The sequence below is a fragment of the Hydractinia symbiolongicarpus genome, chromosome 9, assembly GCF_029227915.1.
Source record: "Hydractinia symbiolongicarpus strain clone_291-10 chromosome 9, HSymV2.1, whole genome shotgun sequence".
In the NCBI taxonomy this organism is placed as follows: domain Eukaryota; kingdom Metazoa; phylum Cnidaria; class Hydrozoa; order Anthoathecata; family Hydractiniidae; genus Hydractinia; species Hydractinia symbiolongicarpus.
The window spans coordinates 14,608,915-14,632,793 of NC_079883.1; the positions used below are offsets into that span (position 1 = coordinate 14,608,915).

A 23,879-nucleotide genomic window follows, 5' to 3' on the forward strand; every position below is an offset into this window, starting at 1 on the left:
TAATTCTTACAATGTTCTTAATTCTGGAGAAAAACCTGAGCCTCCACGTTCTTATAAGCTAGATTTTATTAAAGAAACGTGTTCTAATATTGACAATACGCACTCCAATTTATTATTTAGGCAAGGTTATGGTTCCAAATTTAATCTCGGGATAGTAATAAAAATTCCTTAAAAAATAAATACGTGGGATTAACATATAAAAACAATGGCTCTTCAGCATACAATATGTACCTTAAAAAATAATTAAGTTATATATACATGACTTAAGGAACCGGGACAAATAATTTTCGTTACGATATACGGACTTTTTCGACAAACGCCGGCCCCTATCTCCGTTACCTTCGCGGAAGATTCCATGAGACATGTCGAAAATAAGTTGCAGCAAAATAAGCAAAGATGGCTTCAACTTGTAATTTATTTCTATTTTTATGTGATTTTGACCGTGGGAGGAAAATGGCATTTTTGAATGAGAAAATAATAAAGTTCTATGTCACCACATCCACTTAGAATCAAATTTATCCAACTTGTTTAAAGTACTCAAATTGCATTTTTTTTCACAGTAAAGTTTATTTTGATTACGAGCAATATTTTCATAAGAAAGAACTCCTCCTTGCTCGATCGGTTAATAAAACTCTTAAAATTTTGTCTTCTCTAACGATACTCTCTGCTGACTAATGACAAACAAATTATTACTTGGGAGTTTTACACCTTAGAAATTCATTTTTTGATTTGAATGACGTGTAGCATTTTGACAGTGTTGTGTGCCGTGATCCTCGTAGGTGATCAAATTTTATTGTGATGTGACGACAATGTTGTGTTCTTTATCTGACCTTCTAACACTGGCTTCGTGTTTGTTTATGATGGTTTTTTATTTTGTTTTTTTATTTATTTATTTGTCTGTTTGCTTTTTAATTATATGTTTGTTTTCTTTGTTTACTTGTTTTTGTTTATTTCTTTTGTTTGTTGGCTGTTTGTTTGATTGTTTGTTTGCTTAAGATTCATCTGTTTAGGCCTCTCTCTCTCTATAGACTCTAATTCTTATCGAGGGAAATGTGAGAGTTTCTTTTCGAGCCAACTATGTTATTAATATTTTATCGTGTTTCTGGTCTCGCCCTGCAAACAAAATAAACATATTCTCGCATATAATTTAAAGGTCCGTGATTTTTATTACATCTTTTGTAATTATGATTTTATTGTATGGATTTTAACTGGGTGTTGGTTCTGTGTTTTAATATGATTGCCATCTTCAAAATGGAGTTCTGTTGTAGTCGACGAAGAATTGCAAATTTAATAGATGCAAAAATGTGTGTTAACTCTCATTTTCTGAAAGTTGGCAAAAGTATACCGTTCTGGTATTTATCTCATTTGCTTGTTATTTATTTTTTAGTTTGATTCACCCAGGGTAGTCTGTTTAACACCCATTCTCCTATAAAGCGTCAGGCAAATAAGATGCAGCCACACTTTGTCATGACTAGCTCACGGATGTAACAGCCTTACACACTTTATTTTCCTAGCCATGTTTAATTCTTCAAAGTTTGTCATTTAATTTAAACCGCTTTTTTCTCCTGATAGTTTTTTCTTCCTTCATTCCCAAAAATGCTTCGTAAGAAAAATAAGAACTGTTTATCCACAATCAATTTCGGGACTCTAGCTATCTGCCTGATAATAGATTCAAAAGGAAAATGCATGTCTTTGTCAACAATTTACTTTATTAAAACCATTGAACTAATAATTTGACAAAACTAAAAAAATACAAGTTCTAAGTTTATTTATATATAATTTTTGATTTATCTATTTACTTTCTGCAAATAACGTTAATTTATGTTGTAGTATGATGTGTTAGAAACAGTAGCAAACGTGCATCATCTGTGCATCGTTATTTCGTGAATCTTTAGCGCGAAATCAGCTTGTGTGGCAAACACTCGACGGCTATTATTATAGAGATTTAACAATAAGGAGTTTTCTTGTAAAAACAACATTAGTATTATCGATTTCTTAGGCTGTAAACACCTTTAATATTAAAGATTGAGCATAACATGAAACCAAATTTCCAACAAACTTGTGGCAAAGCGTTTATTTCCAGTGCCGGAGACTGAATCATGCCAAAAACTTCGAAAGTGTGTACACAGTACCTGTAAGATATGAGGAGGCTACCTTGGGTAAATAATCATATAGCTAAATAAATAATTAAAATTACCAAATAAACATAACTGACCAGATGTATAATTTGTTAGTTTAAGGTTCTTAGGATTAATAGGGGTAAAAATTTATATACAGTCTAGAAGCAGTGCACATACCAATTCCAGTGCATACTCCATTCCCAATTCCATTTATTTTCTTTGAAGCTTAGCAGCTTTTTTTTCTTTTTAAGATCTTTACAAAAATAAACAGTTTGAAAGTTTCAGCAAAAACGACCAGCCACAACAATTTAATGAATTACATCACATTTGATCTCTGTTGGAAACCGAGGCAATATATAAAGAGTTGATTCTATTTTCATCAAGAATAGTGTAATTAGCGTGACAATAATAAACTATTGATGGTTGTCGAATTGATAATTATCACATATTATATCATAAATTATTACTTACTTAAAGTATTTGAGTCGTTCTACTCATTCACACGAAATCGTGCAATCATCAGGTTCTTTGCGCAGTCTTGTAACTCATTAGATTGCTAAGATTTTAAACAACCTTTTTAACAACTTCATTTTTTTTACCTGCAAAGTATATATGATAAGACTGGAACTTTTCAATCTGGATTCAATCGGGTATTTGTCTTGAATCGTACAGTGACATTAACTTAATTTCTTAATGTTTTTCCACTAATCCTTGGTTACCATTTTCACGGATCATATTACGGCAAGTACCAAATTGGAGGAACAATATAAAAACGTGCTTTAAAACTAAAACCGTTTTTGCTTGTTTGTTGTTCTTCTAAAATAAAAATAAAAAATACTTTTTAGAAACTTCGTATTTTTAACTTTTAATTGATTTCCCCTATTGCAAAAGTAATTTCTTTCTAAAATGGAAACAAAAAGGATGCGAGAAGAAAAGCAGATTAAAATTAAGAAAAAAAATATATTCCAATGCGAGACTAAGTTTAGCTAATTTTCTATTTTTTTCTAGAATAACAAGACAGAAAGTGAAAAAATGTATACTTGCGAATTGTAAAAAAAATGTAATATGCAGTAACATGAATAAAAGATTTCTAAAAATAAAAAAGAATAAAATGAGAACAATTTTAGGCTGAAAAAATAAGAACATCCGTTTCTGTATATATTCTTTTGCCAACATACTTGATACATTTAATTGATATAAAAATGAAACATAATAACCAACGATAAGTCGATTCCATTTTAAAATATATGTTTTCTATACTATTTATAGTTTTACTTTTTTCATCTCTAGCTACCTTGTGAACTAAAATAAAATTTAATATAAATAATGCGCGTGTATTTAAAAAAAACATGAAAAAATACTTTAAAATTTTATATTTCTACATGTACTCATTTAGGTGAGTAAAAATCATATTCGTCGAGTTTTTTTTTTCAGATAAACGTTTTTTTTTCTTTTCATTTAAAAGTATTAAGAGAAAAGACAAGAAAACACCTGCATTCAGGGAAAAACGTACTTTTGTACAAAAAATTGTATTTAATTAAGAGTTGAAGGAAACTCTAGAAAATACACTCGGTTTGTTCATGCCAGTAAAGCTAAGTGGTTTTTAAGAGCGTTTTAAAAATGATATGGCCATTGTTGTTTTGCTACGAAGTTCAAGGGTTGGTTGGACGTAGAAGGCGTGCGATTTAAATCTAATATAAAGCGAAGATAAAATTATGAGTTTTTATTTCTTGTTTACAAGAATATTTTTGTGATAAAACATAGCTGGTAATATAGAAGTTACAAGAAGAACAAAATAGGACATAACTTATACAACCGCTAGAATATCTTACGCATTTTTAAGTTATTGCTCAAAACAATGGCATATGTTTGTATCAGTTATATGTATAAATTTATTTCATCGAATTATCTAAAATAGTTGTTTATATAAACCGCTGTTATAATTTAACTGATTTATGCTTCTTCGCGTCATATAGACAACTTATAAAGCTACGTCACATATGTGTCTATCATAGAAACCTTATCTGTATGACTTTTATAAAACTCTGACTGGAAAAATTAATTAATTTTCACATGGAATATATATACATATATAGATAAATAAATGAATAAATAAATACATAAATACATAAAGGGGAAGTTGCATGGTTTGCGTTAGCTGAATAAAGGAGAAGTTATTTTCCAGTACAATTACCTATTCAGGTTAAAAGAAAGAGAGAGAGAAAGAAATCGATACAATCTATTTATATAGACGTCACAGTAGGGCACAATATAGTTAGGAAAGTTGATATATGTATGTATATACTTAGAAAACATAAAATATTGATTTTATTCAATGCTGGAATAGCGAATCGGTAAGCAACCTGTTCTGACATATTCATTTTATTCATATTCATTATTCAATCGCGCACTGGGAACTCAATTCACATGAGCCATAATGTTTTATAATGTTGCTAAAGCGACAAAAGATAGAGAAAAAGAAAAATATGCAGATGATCGTAAAGGGAGAAGACATAATCGACAACGGCTTATTGAGAGCGAAGCAAATATGGATCCAGGACTTTGGGGTAGAAATTTACATAACCGTTCAAGAAGCAAAAGCCCGCGTCCCCCAGATAGCAGGGGTGCGTCTAGGTCACGTAGTAGGGCTCGTAATGGCTCTTTTGTAGATGAAGGTGATGAAACTGGAAGAGATGATCAAGAACATATTGAAGATTATGATAGTACTGAAGAATATGGCGAAGGCGATTATGGTGAGAGTGATGAAGATGACGATTTTATGAGCGTACCAAAATGCATGTTGGGACAACCTCTAAAAGATGCTGACAGTGGACAAGATAATGTGAGTTAACTGGTTTATTTTCTTCTATTTTTATAATTTTGTGACCTGTTTTCTGATTATGTATTGTTCGTTTGTTTGTTAATGTTGCTTTGTTTTGTTTTAATTTCTAATTATGTTATTTTTATTTGCATATTTAGTTTCTCGCCTTTTATAAAAAATCAACACTTTTCTTTGTGAGAAAATCAATTATTTTCAAGAAAACTGCTTGACAGAGTTCCAAAATTGTTAGTTTTAAAAGTAAAAATATTGTGGACATTAATACCATGATTTGTTCTTCAGCTTTTAACAATGTTATTTTTCTTAAATGTTCCCTTGAACATTTAAATTTAATTTTAGAATCACGCTAAAAAATGATTCTTAAGTCGTTTCGGATAAGTTAGCGTGAGAAAAAAGTTATTATCGTGACGTCACGAGTCAAGCTTGCGACACTTTTATGTTATCACGCTTAAGAACACGAATTAATTTTTAAATATTTCTAGATAATTTCTACACATTTTACATGACTTTTTATATGTGAGAATACTTCGTGAAATCAGGCTAATAGTAACGGCCCATATATATGATTTACCTTGAAGATTTTTATAAGTATTGGTAAAAGAATTTGAAAATTCTGAGTAGATGTGACCACAGCGTGCTTTTAAGATTTTTTACATGCATAGCATCTGGAGAATTTTATTAATGCGATGAGAAAAACTTTGAGTTATCCTAAATTTCGTAAGAGGCTCTTATTTATATTTTAAAACTAAAACCGCAAATATTTATTTTTCCCTAAACTTAAATTATATTTTCTGCTGAAGTATTTAATAATAAACAATACATTCTTGCTCGATTACACAAACTAAAAGTGCGCTTTTTTTGGTGGCACGAAATATAAAGAGTGGTTGAAACCTTTAAAAAGACTGAAATAGCTTAAAATATAAATAACATTAGATTTTCTGTTTCATAAGTTTTGACCGTGGGATAAGTGATGAAAGGGGGATAAGAAAAACCTGACCAATCACACTTCTGACCATTATTCTTTAAACATCAGACCAAACTTTGTTCCGCAAATTACACAGAATAGACTAGAAAAAAACGACGAGCCATGCTGAATTTTTCATCTCCCTCACTTTTTATATTCTCCTCTCTTCTATACTTCCATTAAATTTTAACGATTATCACTTCTCAGATAAAGCGATTTCAATAATTCACAATACACGAGTAGAAAAAAAAAGAAGAAGACATTCTCCCTGAAAAATGCGAGTTTTAACACGTGTGAAAAACTTAAATCTAATCTAATATAAAAAGAAGATAAAGTCAAATTTATAACATATAATTCCCGACGAGATAAACATTTCCAGAAATGTAGTTTTGAATGAAATAATAGATTAGGTTTGTCGTTTATTTACTGTCGCCAGCAATTTTTTTGATCTGATGTAATCAAAAAGTACGTCAAAAAACATGTTTTACTGAATATTTAATTAATTAGTAAATTCTTTTTTTACATTTCTGGGAACTCTAAGGTCATACGTACTGGTTTGTCCCGCTTTTTGTCCACTAGCAAAGGATACAGAAAAAAGAAATGAACGTGAGGACCGCAATAAAAAAATAGAATAAAATCTGAAAATCAAAGTTCAAGAAAACAAAAAAACTGGAACAACCAAAAATGCCCATTTTGCTAGCAAATTTATACCAATATCCATTATGTCGAAGTCTGAAACACTCGCTTTCCCAAAATTATGTAGTCATGTTAGTTATTCCGGCGTGGACTTGTTCAATCTCTTCCATAGAACTATAAAAAAGCACAGAACCGTTGAGAAGCAAATAGTCCTGGCAACGAAGTTGCGACTAATTTTCGTGTTTTGCCTTATGCCTAAATTCACATTTCCTTGATGAAAGGATAAACGCAAACGTTTTTTTTTATCACAAAATCACAGAATTTTTTAAATTCACTTCCAATAACTTTAAGAGAAAACCACTCCTGGTAAAATGGAAACATTTGAGGTCTCAAAATATTGTGCCTTACTGGTTTCTACAAATTAAGAAACAACTCTTCTTTGCCTTTGACGGTAACAAATGTTGGATTGACAACTAGTCAATCAGGTACAACAACCACCTATGAAATTTGAATACCCTGGAAGACTAAATTTTGCTGCTTTCTAACTGTAATTTTTCTTTCTAGACGTTTGTGGTGGTTGCAAACAAACTTGGGAAACAAGTTGTGTTTCGATTTTGTAAAGAAAAATCTTTGTTTCTCTTTGGCACGCAGAATGTACTACGAAGAATTAACATATATATATTTACTCATCAGTATCTTTTCATGATGTTTTTATACCATTTCTATGTGTTTCGTGCTTACGCTACATGTCACTAACTATTTTTATACATCATGTACCAGACTCTTAGGATGCAAAATCGCTTCTGAGGAAATTATATATTGTCTACCCCTGTGCCTACCATCAATCAAAAACGATGCAATATATGCATTTCAAAATCCCATTGTTGACTGTATTACTTACGCAGTCTGGTAAAAAAGATACGGAAGCGCTAAATAAAAAAACTAGAAGGCTTTGTTGTTTTCTACTTTTTAAATAACAGGTCTTTTGAGAGATTTTTGTCTTTTTATTGAGTACTTGTTTCCCTTAACTCTTCATTCAGATACTTTGAAATAGGTATTCTGCTCACCATTGTAACGAATTGTGTGTTCATGGCACTACAGAATCCTCCAGAAATATCAGAGTATGTATAATTTTCATCACTCTACATCCAGAATAAAAATAGTTGGTCTTGAGATTTTTTATTTCTAAGAAAACAACAAGAATAGATTCCTTATCTGAAAAATGTTCAACTAAGGTTGCGAGTATAATACATTCTTTATTTGTAAAATCAGAAATTTCCCAACTTCAATCCTAGGGCTTCTTTTTTGCGACTGCACAGATCAGAAAGTAAAAACGAAATTCTAAATACAGAGTGGGAATTCTCCATAACAACTCCACCTAACGATAATTGGCAGAGAAAAAGGGCTGATTGTTATTTGTTGAATTCACCATTTTCGTTTGTTCACTTATCTCTTCTATTTTTAGATACATATTTGCAGCTATTTATACTATGGAGATGATCGTCAAAATTTTAGCTAAAGGTTTTATTCTCCATAAGTATTCTTATCTCCGCAATGCTTGGAATTGGTTAGACTTTATCGTCGTAATATTAGGGTAAGAGTTTTGAGATTGTGCACATTTGATTTAGTAGAATTTGTTTTGCACATCCAGAGAAGGAGTATGGACTGAGGATATTGACATTCTTTTAAGTATATCTGGTGCAACTCCTAATGGATATAATTATGCACCTCCCCAGAAAAATAAATTGTTATTTAACTCTTGTCAGAGTTGATCTGTCGAATTCTTTGTACAATTATCATCACTGTTATCTGATAAAATTGGAATGTGTTTGTTTATTTTTTTGTAGGTATGTTACCATGCATCCTGCAGTCAGTGATTTGAGTGGTATAAGAACGTTTAGGGTTTTGAGAGCATTAAAAACTATATCCACTGTAAAAGGTGTGTAGTAGTCTTTCTTTTCCTGATTAATGTTTTTAGCACAAATCTATTGTAACGTTTGGTTTAAGCCTAAACCGGTGTGGAAAAACAAATCTGTTTCATTAAAATACAAATCCGGGATATTCGGCCATCTTTCGTTACATAAAAAATTATAGAATGTTCCCAACATGTTTAAGAATCTTTAACTACAAAACATCAAATGCTTTTATATCGTTTCTTCTCTCATGAGAAAAACACGTATGCTTGGGTGTATAAACTCATCCTCCCGTATTTTTATAGGTTTGAAAGCCATGGTGAACACGCTGTTAAAATCGATGAAGATGATGACGGATGTTCTTATACTAACTTTATTTTTTATATCAATCTTCGCTTTAATCGGTTTGCAGCTTTTCCCTGGCAAACTGCGTTCAAGATGCGTCAGGAATCATGCTAATTATTCAGTGTTTCACGAAAGTTACTACAGTAAGCCTGGAAACATTCTCCTGCATGAGGGACAGGAAGTGATATGTGGGAACGCGTCCACAGCTTGGTATGTTTTTAGCAATTGGAATCCGTTGCACTAATATGTGACTAATCCGAGATTTGTCTTTCTTGACAATATAATACAAAGAAAATAACGAGGCGATGGATGGGAGGGAGCAATTTTTCTGTTTTTCCCTTAACTAATGAAATGTCATAGTCTTATACGCTAGCTGTGCATTGCTGCACTCTCGGATTGTATGTGCTGAATCTTGTTATAGGATATTAATTATTAAACTCGTGGATCTGTTTACTTTTTTGCCAATGGTTACCAACGTAGCCAATAGGGATTATTCACTTGAACCATAAAAGATTTTCACGTTCTTAATTCAGATTCTTTAAAGTTTTGATAATTCGTTTTTATTTAATGAATTTATCTCCTTTTATGCAATAAGATTAGCAATCCAAATTAACAGCTCAACCAACTAAAAAATTTAAGAAAACTTGCAGGTCATATCTTCTTATTAAACAGGAGCAAATTTCATTCAGAGATTTTCGATATTTCTATAGAAAAAGCTATAGAAATATCGAGAAATAATTCTGTAACAAAATCATCTTCCATAACAGAAATATAACGCTTCCAGTATCTCAATTTTTGTGCATTTGAAAACAACCTGTCCTTATATACTTAACTTGACATACTTTGAGATTTTCATTAGCAGCATTTTTTTTTCTTTTAGGAACTGTCCCAGTGGTTATACGTGTACACCGGGTATCGGTGAGAACCCCAACCAAGGATACGTAAATTATGATAACTTTTTGAGCGCTTTGCTCACATCGCTACAAGTGTGTACTCTTGATTATTGGGAAAGTGTTTATAACAGCGTAAGTTAACCATTTTAACTTGTGGAATAACTCGCAAAGCAGAAACTCTGACGTTTAGATTTTACACCCCGTTTTTTTACCATAGATTTAAATCAAAAAAATTCGCCTACATTTTCGGACAAAAAAAATCGGACAAAATTTTAGTCACCTTTGAAAAACTTTCGTCAGACTAATAATTTTCTCTAAATAACAATTTTATCCTTTTTTAAAAATTTCTCAGACTACATAATATAAGGATAAAAGCTCTTTTCACTGTGCGCGTAAGGTTTAAAAGGACAATTTTCAAGCAAAGAAAACCACATTTACGAAGACCATTAGTGAAAAACAGAAAATGGGACAAAATTATTAGTCAACATTTTAGTCACTTCCAAAAATGTTAGTCACTTTTGTCCGATAAGGTATATTGAAATCACCAGCACCCAGACATACGCTCCTGTGATGCGCCTGAACATCAAATCAAATCAAACTACTTCCTATTCGCTGTAACCAACCATTGTTGATGAATTTACACAGTTTCTGACATGTCTATATAAGCTACACCTGTTTCCTATAGGTACTGGCTGCCATGGGAGAAATCTACATGATCTATTTTCTACTGGCCGTATTTCTTGGTCCATTTTATCTACTTAATCTTGTACTTGCCGTCGTTAGCGCTTCCTATGAAATGGAGGTTAATGGCTGCCCAGATGAAGTAAGTTGTCCGTTTTAAGTAACATTAAACTTGTAAGAAAATTTAACGAGTAGTTGAAATGTCTAACTCCATGAAACAGCTACTTTGACGAGGCGTTACAAAAAGAGACATTAATCTACGATCGATGCCTTAACTATGTTTTTAACCCATGACTTTTGGTTAAAAATTTATTGTTTTTTTTAGGATTTCGAGCGCGAAAAGGCTGCCAACATAAGGCGTTCAGCATCAACATATTCTTTCGATGGTGACAATTGCGTGGAGTTTCTTCACGGCCCTTCACCAGTTGAAGAAATAAACGACGGGGAAAAACGCTACACGGTCCAAGAGGAATCGCCGAAGAAGAAGAAGAAACCAAAAACTCCAGACGATGACAAATTTATGCCACCCGAACCTGGCGAGAATCCGACATGCAGGGCGAAAATGCAATATTTTTTCTTCAGAATTGTGTCCAGTTCTCCGTTTGAAGGTTTCATAATTGCTTGTATCATGTTAAACACCATTCTCATGGCAATTGAACATTATGGCATGTCAAAGACATTAGAGAAAATTTTGGAGATCATGAACTACGTAAGTTATTTAATTATAAATTTTATATTATATTAAAGTTAAAAGGTTTTCCATTTCACAACCCTGGGTTGGGTGCAAGAAAGAAGTACAGCATCCGCACTTCAGTTTTGAGTAAAGAACTAGTTATCCTGAATTTTAGACCTCCACCACGTTGTATTACAAACGCTTTAAAAGATACTCCTAAAATGGTTGCATTTTATAGGTATTTACTGGCACATTTATCCTTGAAATGTGTGTCAAACTGTTAGCATTCACGCCGCGTGGTTATGTGAGAAACAAATGGAATGTCTTTGACGGTTTCCTCGTAATGGTGAGCATAGTGGATATTTTGTTGTCAAGGACAGGTGCAGTTAAAGGGAATCAGCTCAGTGTGTTGAAAGTATTCAGATTGGTAAGTTACTATTGGTTTACTACTTTAATGCTTGCATTTGATTGGTTGAGCCAGTTTACTAGGTGTCCTATGAAACTAGCTAGTTCTTCTACCTACTGCTTTATAATTGGTAAATCATGAAAAAAAACTGAAAGCATTGTAACGCTGCTTTTTCTTAACACACATTATAATAAGTAATTAGAAAGAGATGAGTGTGATTAGATTTTTGAGTTTACTGTTATGTTGCGCTTTAGCACAATTTGTATAGTAATAATATGGTTTAGAGAGCTATTTGGGATTTATCTGTGATGTTGACAAAATTGCTCGAACTTAGTGAGTGCAATTTTGTCAACATTACAAATGATACGAGAAAGCATGTTATTCCGTGTTAATTATATGATTAAAAATTATTTTTTGTAAGGATTTAGTTCACCTGAAGTGTATTGTTGTTTTCTTTTTTCTCTCTAAACTTAGACCAGCTTCCCTAAGAGCTAATCCATGTTTTCGTATTCGACTTTGTATTTCGGTTATTAGCAACTGTTACATCATCAACATTTTGTGCATTTTTGTGTGTCTGTTAACATAAGTAATTTAATTACTCCGATGGTTCAAAATAAAGCTGTTCCGCAACCAGATTAAACAGAATACAGCTATCTTTATAAAGACTATAACCCGTGAAAAATGAAGGCTCGCCTGTGTTTAAAATCCTACGGATAATAGCCCATCAAAACAAAGTGGATAGAAATGTATTGCATTTGCTATTTCGTGAAATAAATCTGCAGTACTACCAGAAAATACAAGTAAAAACATATCAAATCCGACTATGGCCATTCTAGGAGAACAGAAAATGTCTATCCTTCTACAGTGAGTTTGCTAAAATCAAAATATCCTATCACTGTATGGGTATAAATAAAGACTGAAAAAATATATAAATCTTAAAAATCTGTATCAAAAATTATTTCTTGCATATAGATGAGAGTGTTGAAACTTGCACAATCCTGGAAAACAATGGGTCAACTTTTGAGCACAATTGCGAGTAGCATGGGTGCACTTGGAAACGTCACAGTTATTCTAGGTTTGATCATATACATCTTTTCTGTCGTTGGAATGCAGTTGTTCGGGAAATATTATAAACCGACGGACTACGCTCCAATAAAAGCTGGTGCAAAGCTATTTCCACGATACAACTTTAGCAATTTCGGAAACTCCTTCATGATGATATTTCGTATTTTATGTGGAAAATGGATCGAACCGCAATGGGATTTACTGGCAAAAACAAACATCGGATCAATATTTTTTATATTCTTTGTCTTTGTGATTGGGAGATGGGTGGTAAGTTGATTTTATTTAACGAGATTAATTTTCGCGAATGGGTACGACGTGAATTTTTTTTGCAAAGATTGATTTTTTGCGAATCGTAGACAATGATAAAAATTTTCAAGAGAGTTGCAGAAAGAACAAACAGTTGTATATTAATATAATATATATGTTAATATAATATATATAATAATTATTTAAAATATTTAAAGTTTAGTAAAACTTTCACGGATATTTATTTGCGACAATAATGCTTTTTTATTTTTTCGAAGAAGAAGAAAAGTTGCGAAAATTAAGCTCGCAAATAATTAATCTCGTTACAGATCAACCGTGCTGTGTGTTACGTCTTAAAGTGTCGGGTTATAAACTCTTAAAGATCTTAAGGAGATGTCTATTTATATTATCTTTCAAGGAAATAAGACTCCAGTCTTCCAGACCACATTTCTTGATAAAATAGTTACTTAAATAAATACTTTGTTGACCATTTTTTCAGGTCCTTAATTTATTCCTTGCGTTGTTGTTGAGTTCATTTGGTGGAGATGCGCTAAATGGTGGAAATGATGGAGATTCTGAGAAACCTAAACAAAGCAGATTGAAGAGATTAATGGAATGGGTTAAGAAGAAAAATAAAAAAAAGAACAAGGATAATACAATAGTAGCATCAAACGCTGCGGATGATGTACCGCCACCTGAAATTATGGTAATCAATTTTGTTTTTAAAAAGAAATGAAGAAGTTTGAAGCGTTTGGTGAAAGTTTTATGGATACTGCCATGCGTTTTCCCTTGGTTAAAAAATATTGAATAATTTGATAGTCATTTAATGGAAATTTTGTTTGTTACTTTTTTAGCACGTGGAATATAACGGCGATACTTTAATACTTGATGGTAACGGTAATAAAAGAAAAATGTCAGAAGGTGAGTTTCTTCTTCTTCTTTTTCTTTTTCTTGTTCTTCTTTTTCTTTTTCTTCACATTTCTTTTTCACATACTTTCTCTTTAGTTGATCAAAATGGAAGTGATATCAAATCAAGCTACAGAACAGAACCTTCAATACAAAATGGAATTACACCAAATGGAGATATTTTAAAACGTCGTTCGTCCGTAGACACAGAAATACCGATCTCTGTCACTACAGAAGCTTTTGCGCCTGGAAAAACGCAAATTGGCCGTAATTCTTCGTCTTCCGTAGAAATAGAAATACAGCGTGAAAAGACATATGTTGATGATTGCTTGTGCACTATTTGCTACAAATGCAGTTGTTGTTACACGAGTTACCTAAATTCACCTCTGCGTCGTTCTTGGCACAATGCAAGATTTTACACTAAACAACTTATTGAACATAAATATTTTGAAGGAATCATTTTATTTCTTATAGCGTTTAGCAGTTTAACTTTGGTAAGTCAAGTCGTTTTGTCTTTACAAATAAAATTAAAAAACCCTCATGTAAGTTCCTTGAACTGGACAATAGCATTTATAATCTTTTTAGATTATTTTTATTTCTTTTTTAGGTTTTTGAAGACATAGATTTACCAAACCGTCCGAATTTGGAAGCGTTTCTCTATTACTGCAACTACTTCTTTGCAGTTGTATTCACGTTAGAATTTCTTATCAAGCTCTTTGCACTTGGTTTTGTAAAATATTTCACAAATTTCTGGAATTTATTGGATGTCTTTATAGTTGTCGTAAGTGTTTCGCGCCATTTTGAAAATATTTCTATTCTTGTCGCGCCGAACGACTCAGCACTTTGAATTACTTTTAGATATCACTCTCCTCCTTGTTTGGTCCAAAAAATTTAAAAGCATTGCGTTCACTAAGAGGCTTGAGACCGTTAAGAGCCATATCAAGATTTGAAGGAATGAAGGTATGGTTAATAAATTAGAAATATTTTTGTGATATGTTCTTGAATTTTTTTAAAATTACTTCATTATTTTACTTAAATGTTTTGATGTGTCATAAAAAATATATCCTAGGGAAGAGAGCGGAATAACTGTTTTATAACCTTTAACCTGGCGATAATAAATCCGAAATGTTATCTAGTATATTTTAACAACTGGTAATTAGCCCGTGGAGAAATCCATGTGATTACCCGTCCTTTAACGGAATATCATATTTTATATTTCGTGTGCTCGTAGCACGATTTTTTTCTGACATATTAGTATACGACTACTAATAAAGATAGTCGTTAGCTTGTGGAATAATCCTCAGGCTCGCCGTCCTTTTTATACCGCATCGCGTGCGTCTCGCTACTTGCGCAGCTAAGCTACAATTTGCGTGACAGACAGACAGACAGACAGACAGACAGACAGACAGACGTATACGGGCATTATAATATAAATGAACCCGTAGAAAAATCCACGGGGTTGCCCGTCGCGTTCGCTCGTCCTTTAAATTTACCAGTCGCAACAAAGTGGATAAAAATATATTGCATTTGGTATTGATGCGCATTTTAAAAATTTCGTGTTTCCGTTACGGGACACTGCTTTCGCGGCCACACAGACAGACAGACGACGGCTATTATTAAAGAGAAGACTTCGTACGTTTCAGGTTGTCGTGAATGCATTATTGTATTCAATCCCATCCATCGCCAATGTATTGCTCGTTTGCGTGGTATTCTGGTTAATCTTCAGTATCATGGGATACAATTTATTCGGTGGACAATTCTGGTATTGCATTGATGCTAACGGCAATAAATTGAATTTATCAGTGATTGACACAAAAGCTGATTGTCTCAATGAAACAAACCAAGCACTAAATTACACCTGGATCAACAAGAACATTAATTTTGACACTTCCATCAATGGATTTCTTGCGCTCTTCCAAACGGTAAGCGACCAACATATTTTTTTAGGAACACTTTTTATCTCATTCTTGTCCGCAGCAATTCCGGCGCGAAAGTGCGTTTATCGATAAATTTTATTCTACAAAATTTACGACGACAACATCAACACCTTATCGACATTGTTTTCGTGTCAACAAAAAAAACAGATAAAAATATTACCATCTTATTTACGTCGACATCGTTAACCGTCAAGTCGTCAAAAAAGATCGATTAGGTATAATTTGCGTTGTTTTTATTATGCAATTTTAGGCCACGTTGGAAGGATGGTTTGAAGCAATGGCTGACGCACAAGATATCCGAGGGGTAAACTTTATTCTTATCTGTCCAATCTCGTCCAAAACATATTGATTGCAGAGTTTTCTATACAATTTACCTTTGCGTTTGTACCGTTATTACTAGTTGATAATTTTTTTAATTTTTAGGTAGAAAAGCAACCTGGTTACCAGGAAGCGTTTGAAAGCCAGATCTTTTTCGTCGTTTTTATCATACTCGGAGCATTTTTTATTTTGAATTTATTTATTGGTGTTATCATTGATAATTTTAACCGTTTGAAACAACAATACGAAGATGGTGTTGGAATTTTCCTGACACCTGGCCAACGCAACTGGATAAATACTCTCAAGGCTGCTTCGTTAAAAAAACCATCAAGAAGATTGACAAGACCAAAGGTGTGTATTCTTTTTGAGATTTTGTAGACTCATAAAGAGCAAAAAACTTTGTACGGAATAAAATTGAGTACGGAGTGAAATTGAATGCTGAACGTAGATAGACACCTAATAAATCTGTGTTTTTTGAAGAATAAATATATGTGATTTTTTAATGTAGTGTACACTGTACTCAGAAAAAATTGTTGTCTAACACTTGCGTATTTTATAATCGTTTTTACCGCCATTTTGAATTTAATTTAATTTTTCTACCCCCATTTTTTAATTTGCTTTATTATTTTTAGGCAAAATGGAGAGCAGCATTATTCGACTTTATTCACACAAAATACTTTGAATTTTTCATTATGTCTGTTATCCTCCTTAACATGTTAACGATGATGATCCAACATGATAGACAATCTGACGAAGTGACATTAGCATTAGAATATTTAAATTACTTGTTCACCGGTATCTTCACCATCGAAGCAGTGGTTCGACTGACCGCTATGAGACTGGAATATTTTAAATACGGCATGAACGTGTTCGATTTTGTAATTGTTGTTTTTTCTATAGCTGGTAAGTTTTTTTTTTTTCGTTTTACTTTTTTATTTCGCAAATATTTAACAAGTCTTTGGAGAGAGCCAATCTCGTCCCCAGTGTTTGTAAGGTGTTTATTTGGACGGACTTTCATCAAAAATGTAAAAAGGTCTTACAAGTCCTGGGGACTAGGTTAAGGGTCAGCTTATTTTTGTCTGGCTATTTGTTGCACCGCAAAAGGTCAAATTTGTTCATATTAAATTTAAAGAAAGCTTTCTAACTATTAATATGCACAAATATATGTATAACACATAAGTTTAAACACGTAAATTAAATTAGAGTGTAACTTTGAGGTTAACTAAAAACTGTGACATGATACAAAGAACACGTCGCAGGAGAGTTACTATAAGTTCCGCTACACGGATTTGTTACGTATAAACAAACACCCCGTGGAGATGGATAAGAGGACCAACAGCACGCACATATGCACGCACGCACATTAGTTGCACGATAAAGCACGATAACGCACGTTGCACGTACAATAACGATGTGGAAAATATCCAGAACATGCACACAGGTAGGAAACCCGATGCACTTTTTTCTCTTTGTTTTTTGTTTACATACCTTCGTTCCTAGGAATTTTTGTCTTTTTGATAAAGGGGCTGGGAACGAGGGTATTGATTTTCTCTTACGACTGCACAAGAACGCGGAGAAAATCGTTTAACTCAGCACTTCAATAAAAAATTCTAAGATTTGATTTTTTCTAGTATTTGTCCATAAAATGAAACAATCCTTATACCACTAACAAATCTTTTTTATATTTCCTCGTTTCAGTTATAATTATGGATTGGTACGAACAAGATTTCATTATTTCACCTGGTTTATTTCGCGTCGTCCGTGTTTTCCGCTTGGGAAGACTGCTCCGTTTCTTCGAAGGCGCAAAAGGAATTCGCAAACTTTTGTTTACTATTGTAAAATCGGCACCTGCATTAAGCAATATCGGCACCTTATTGTTTTTGATAACATTTATATACGCCATTATGGCTATGAGCATTTTTGGACGACTAAAACACCAAGGTTATATAAACCAAGTGGTTAACTTCGAGACTTTTGGAAGCAGCATGTGTTTACTATTTAGAATATCCACGGCTGCCGGTTGGAACGGCGTTTTGGACTCAGCAATGGTTCAGCCACCGAAATGTGACCCGAATTTAGACATAGGGGCCACTGTGACTTCGGGAAATTGTGGCCATGAGCTAATTGCAGTCTTGTTTTTTGTTTCGTATATCATTCTGATTGTTTTGATTATCATAAATATGTACATAGCAGTTATATTAGAAAACTTCAATCAAGCACAATCTCAAGACGAGGCTGGAATTACAGAAGACGATTTAGAGGCGTTTTATGTAGCCTGGGAAGAATTTGATCCCAAAGCAACACAATTTATAAAATACAGCCAGTTACCAGATTTTATAGATGCACTAGATGGCCCGTTAAGGGTGCCAAAACCAAACTATTGGTTCTTAGAAGAGGGTGATATCTCCATAAAAGAACGACATCGCTGTCATTGTCTCGATATTATGACTGCATTGATTAAGAGAGCGCTGGGAGATGCAGCTGGAGGTGAGAGCAAAGATTTAGAGAGCGTTTTAAAGAAGGTGGAGGAAAAATACCGAACTATATTCCCACAAAGAACCAAAGAAATTGCTATAGAGACAACACGCGAGCGCCTAAAAACGGAAAACTCAGCCGCAAGGCGAATCCAGCGTGTTTTCCGAAGACATTTACTAATGGACGAAATTGCGCTCATCGCGAATTCTCGAAACATGAGTTTAAGAGCACGCGAAAAAAATTTATCGAAGATTGAACAGTTAGTTACGGTGATGTGGAAAACACAAAGAAATAACCCAGATGCTGATTCAGAGAGTGAATCAGAAGATGAAGAAGGAGGGGAGAGCGAAGGAGAGCATGAAAAAGGTGAATCTAACACGGAACCTCCTCAACAGGTAGCCGAGACGTCGGAAGCGTAACTCGATATTTGCACGATAAAATAAATCAACTTAAAACAGCTAATACCAAACTTGCAGCAACAAAAAAGAGAACACCATTTTTTCAGAAAAAAAAGAAAAGAAAAGAAAACACATAACAACAGTTAGAATTTTCGGGTTATCCCAAATACATTTTACGAGGATGGTACGATACTACTCGATAAGATACGAAGTGGTAAAATAAAAGTGCTGTAATGTAATTGCCGTACTTAAAACTATCGATTTTTTTAGAAAGGAAAACTCGTTATCATCGATTTAAAGCGAGCGAAATAAGACTGGATATTGTTTTTGATATTTCAAAAACAATATTCAGATACAAAAGAAACCTCTTAACATAGGAAAGTCGCCTCGCGCAGTAAGCGGGCCTGCTGCTTTTTGATACTTCGTGTAAAAATCCACTTTTTAAAAAGTAGCTTCGACCTAAGAAAACGTCGTGATAAACGTGTAATTTAAACATGATCAAACAAAGAAGAAAAACCTTTTAAAATTAAAGCTTAAATACGCAAAACTTTCATATACCCCTGACTAAAAAAATAAATATTAATCTTGTATTTATTTATTACGTCATAACTGCTTTTTAAGTTGTAATTTTTTTATATATTATAAATTTAATGTAGTTAAGTCAAAGCATCCTGCTGTGTTATTTCTGACGATCCTAAATCTCTTCTGAAGTTAAAATTCAAACTTACGCTGGTCTTTCAAGAGGGGGGAGAGAAGGGGGGGGGGGGGGGGGGATTGCATTATATTTTATTTAAAAATAAATTAGGAAGAAGAAGTCAGAACACAGTCTGTAACACAGGCTGTGCAACAAATTGCAGAGGGGTCACACAAACCCACTTAAAACAAGTATAATAAAACAATTTTGCTTTCAAGAGCAAACCAGCGTCTTTTTTTGACGAATAAATGTTTGACTCGGGAATGCAATTTTGTTGGATATATTAGACTTGTTGAAAGCTGTAGTGAATAAGTTCTACTTTCGTAATAAAAATAAAGTTTAAAAAGATATAAAACAAAAAAATAACGAATCAATATTACAGTATAAAAAAATATAACATTTAAAATTACACTTAAAATAATAGTAATAATAAATGGCCTACATAAAACTTAAGCCAACAAAATTATTTTAGCTGTCATGTAATGAAGTACACTCTTCGGCTTGTACACGTTCTTTAAAAGCAACCCCATTTTGGGGGTCAGGCCTACTGGGGTGGGGCGTTTTTGGCTCTCAAGGTCGCTTTGTACCTAATTTTATGAGTACTTGTATCACGAACCTTTGCTCTCGGATAGTGTTTGTGAGCAGTGAATCCAACACACAAACTTTTTTCTCCAAAACACACTCATAGGTATTTTGGCCACTTCTTAGTTTTGCATGTGTTTGCTATTCAGATAAAGATTGGATTTAGAGAACCCAACACATAGAAATTAAAAAAAGCCATTTCAACAACTGTTTCTCATTTTTCTTAAGGGAATTAATTTTTCAAGGGAATTAATTTTCGCGAATTTCACGAGTTTTGGGTCAGTTTCGCAGTAATTAGTTTCACCAAAAACTATTGGGTAACTCGCTATTCGCAAAATTCGCAAAAATTAATTCCTGTAAGGCACTTGACGGTGATGTGAATTATCCGTCAATGTGGACTTAAAATTTTTAGATGGAATAAACGTTTTCAGATTCAATTTTCAGATTTATTTAACGAAAATCTAAATTTTAAAATCCTAAAATAATATTTACACTGCTATTCGATTGGAAGTCAAATCGATTCAAAAACAATGAAAACACACTCTGGTGTACTTTAAACCAAACAGACTACCACAGAAGTTTATTTAAGGCTGTATATTTGTTCCAGACCTTAAAACCCTTTGAGCCATCAAAGTCTAATATGGTACAGTCAACTAGACCATGCAAATCTGTGTGACGGCTGTTTGAGGGGGAATATTTTAGAGGAAATTTTTTCACGATTTTATTCTTAAATTGAAAAATCGCGTACTCCAGAGGGTGTAAGCAAATGGATAGGGAAGAAAACATGGATATTTTAGGAAAAGCTTTCTTTGAATATTTTCATCATCTCAAATAGGTTTTCGTGTTTGACTACAACACAACCAGGATTAAAATTATGGCCGCTTTATAGAAGAACTTGTTGAACTTACTCGCAGGACAAAAAAAAACTTCTAAAAATGAAATTTCAAAAACTTTTCACTACACACTCTTTCATAAGAATCAGTACAATCCGACCTAGTCAAATTTTAGCATGGCTTACTTTTTTCTCAAATTTCTCAAAATTTAGGTTTAAATAAAAAAGTTTTTTTGTTGCTATTGGTCCTTATAATTGTGTTCATAAACAATCGAGAAAGAAAAAAAACGACCAAGAACAATCATTAGCTTGAGAGAGAATATACATTCTGGATTGTTCTTATTTAAGGGCAAAATTTAGACTCGCCTTGCTCAGTTTTAAAAACAATGATTCAGACCTGAAATTGTTCTTATATTTTGACAAAGTCTGAAGCGCGTGTTCTTATTGTTCTTAAAGAAAGCGTGTATGTTAATGCATAAAATCAATTTTATTGACACAATAAATCACAAACTTCGTGCCGTTATAATGTTCTATGATTGGTTTAGAACTCTACAATTTCTACTACGGCTATCAAAAGGGGCGCCAAAAGAGGATTTTGATTGTAAGATGATAATATTTACGTTGTTTTCTAGATATCATCCTGACACAAATGGAGATTAAAATCGGTTTATCACCTGGTTTATTTCGAGTTATTCGAGTGTTTCGCTTGGGTCGTCTTCTTCGATTTTTCGAAGCTGCAAAAGGAATCCGTCAGCTTTTGTTTACTATTTTGAAATCTGCACCAGCATTGAGCAATGTGGGTACATTACTTTTTTTGATTTTATTCATCTATTCGGTCATGGGCATGTCGATATTTGGAAGATTGAAAATGAATGGAGCGATAACACCTGTCGTAAACTTCCAAACCTTTGGAAGCAGTATGTGCGTGTTGTTTCGAATCGCAACAGCTGCAGGCTGGAACGCTGTGTTGGATGGTGCTATGGTTCAACCGCCTAATTGCGATCCAAACTTGCCTATTGGGAATGGAATTACCCAAGGGGACTGTGGAAATCAAATAGTGGCAGTTCTTTTTTTCGTTTCGTATATCATGTTAATTGTTTTGATTATAATAAACATGTACATAGCAGTGATATTGGAAAATTTTAATCAAGCACAATCTCAAGACGAGGCTGGAATTACAGAAGACGATATCGAGGCTTACTACGATGTCTGGCAGTTATACGATCCGAAAGCTACGCAATTCATCCGATATCAGGAGACATCGTCGTTCCTTAACGCGCTTGAACCACCGTTTCGCATCCCGAACCCGAATTACTGGTACCTGGAAGAGCAGAACATACCGATGAAAGACGGGTATAAAATTCATTGTTTAGATTTGTTGATGACGCTGATAAAACACATCATAGGTGACGATAAATGTGTGGAGAGTGAGCACACGAATGAGATTATGAAGAAAGTGAACGCAAAGTACAAAGTAAAATTTCCACAGCGGTTCAAAGAAAACACGATAGCTACGACAGATGAGCGCCTTAAAATCGAAAAACATGCCGCAGAAACGATCCAACGCGTTTTCCGTTGGTATTTATTAAACGGTCATATTGAATCGTTCATAAATTCCACCGCACAAAGTAACAACATACAACTACATCGAAAGTTTAAACAAATCGAAGCGCTCTTCAAGGTTATGTTAGAATCAAAACGCAAACGTATGGAAGAACAAAGGTTAAAAGAGGAAATGGAAAAAGAAAAGGAACGTGAAAAGTTGCTCCCGCCACAAACTAACGACGACTCGTCTGGTGAATACTACATGGGAGATGAAGATGATATCGTGGAAACACCGTTCCTTTAAATCGTTTACTTTTTGGGTGCCCTGGTGACTATGAAAGTGGGTAAATCGATTTGATACGTTAGAATACGACAAGACACGATAACATGCATTGCGTTATATTTCTTTAGCATCGTGCAAATCACTTAAAGCTTGGAAACATAAGCTTACATTCTGTTATGGCAATGCCATAAATAGAAAAGCCGTAAAATCATAAAATGAGATTTTGAACAGAAAGTTTACATTTTTCAATATAACAGAGAGAGAGCACACAGAACTATAAAACACAAAACGCCACAGTCACAAAATTGAAATATATCAACGAAAAAAAAAGGTATATATATAATATGTAAAAACATTAAAAAATAAGAATCTATTTTTATATTTAATTTTGTAAATTGCAGGCTTAATCTTTGTTGTCATGATAAAAAAACTGTTTTTGTCAAACATAAATTATCAGCTTCATATGAATTCCGCCAAAGCTAGTGACACGTGGATATAGCTTTATAAATCGTGCGCCTATAACATGAGCTGTACCAGCTGAACTCGATAAAATGTTTTGTAAAAATCTAACTTTTAGAATGTCTACCTAGGTCGTAACACGTATATTGAAAATGACCCTTCCTTCTTCCCCTTTCCCCTCCACCCTACCCCTTGTACAAGTAAAATTTCAATAATTACTTTGTAACCACATGGACAGATGAGAGAATGAAAAAATGATATTAACCGATTTAACTCCTTTTTATTATAAAAAAAATTGTGCTAAATTTATTTTCGCACAATTGTTAATTTTACGAAGATATTTAAAGTATTTGATAGGAGTGAAAAAAAAACTGAATTGAAACCACAGAATCACTTTGGAAGAGACGGAGCAAACTGGTTGTGAACCCTGGTGGGACGGTAGAGACGTATTAGAAAATATCCCCAAATTTAATATCCTAAAATTTCCATTGTTTTCGCCTTTTGTTTTTGTCTTTAAACAAGATTTCTGGCCGTCCGCTACAAAAACATGGAGCACTTTCAGATGGGAAATTAAAACTCTCTTTCGTATGGACCCCTATTTTTACATCTTACAGTTGGGTGGCCAAAAGTTATGACCATTACACGGCATGTCCTTATATGGATATCACT

General features: G+C 33.4%; 1 protein-coding gene and 1 long non-coding RNA gene across 4 annotated transcripts; one reads left to right on the plus strand and one right to left on the minus strand.

The window, feature by feature from the left end:
• Positions 1 to 1,691: 1,691 nt before the first annotated feature.
• LOC130658026 (uncharacterized) lies at positions 1,692 to 3,015 on the minus strand. Of its 2 annotated transcripts, none has more exons than XR_008985261.1 (2): positions 2,592 to 3,015; positions 1,692 to 2,132 (listed from the first exon to the last, which is right to left on the minus strand). It is a non-coding gene; the product is annotated as an uncharacterized LOC130658026 (long non-coding RNA). The 2 variants fall into 2 exon arrangements; XR_008985262.1 differs by having other exon boundaries at positions 2,298 to 3,015.
• Positions 3,016 to 4,133: 1,118 nt separating this feature from the next.
• LOC130658023 (sodium channel protein 60E-like) lies at positions 4,134 to 23,478 on the plus strand. Of its 2 annotated transcripts, none has more exons than XM_057461047.1 (21): positions 4,134 to 4,962; positions 7,124 to 7,251; positions 7,600 to 7,680; positions 8,025 to 8,153; positions 8,407 to 8,498; positions 8,778 to 9,027; positions 9,698 to 9,842; positions 10,396 to 10,533; positions 10,717 to 11,100; positions 11,303 to 11,491; positions 12,443 to 12,802; positions 13,281 to 13,487; positions 13,636 to 13,702; positions 13,787 to 14,181; positions 14,295 to 14,468; positions 14,546 to 14,647; positions 15,331 to 15,609; positions 15,875 to 15,928; positions 16,048 to 16,293; positions 16,575 to 16,845; positions 21,556 to 23,478. In XM_057461047.1, the coding sequence occupies exons 1-21, from the start codon at positions 4,558 to 4,560 to the stop codon at positions 22,770 to 22,772; spliced, it is 5,313 nt and encodes a 1,770-aa protein (XP_057317030.1). In that variant the 5' UTR covers positions 4,134 to 4,557; the 3' UTR covers positions 22,773 to 23,478. The 2 variants fall into 2 exon arrangements, with proteins under 2 accessions (XP_057317030.1, XP_057317031.1); XM_057461048.1 differs by lacking the exon at positions 21,556 to 23,478 and adding an exon at positions 17,641 to 19,484 and having other exon boundaries at positions 4,156 to 4,962.
• Positions 23,479 to 23,879: the final 401 nt, after the last annotated feature.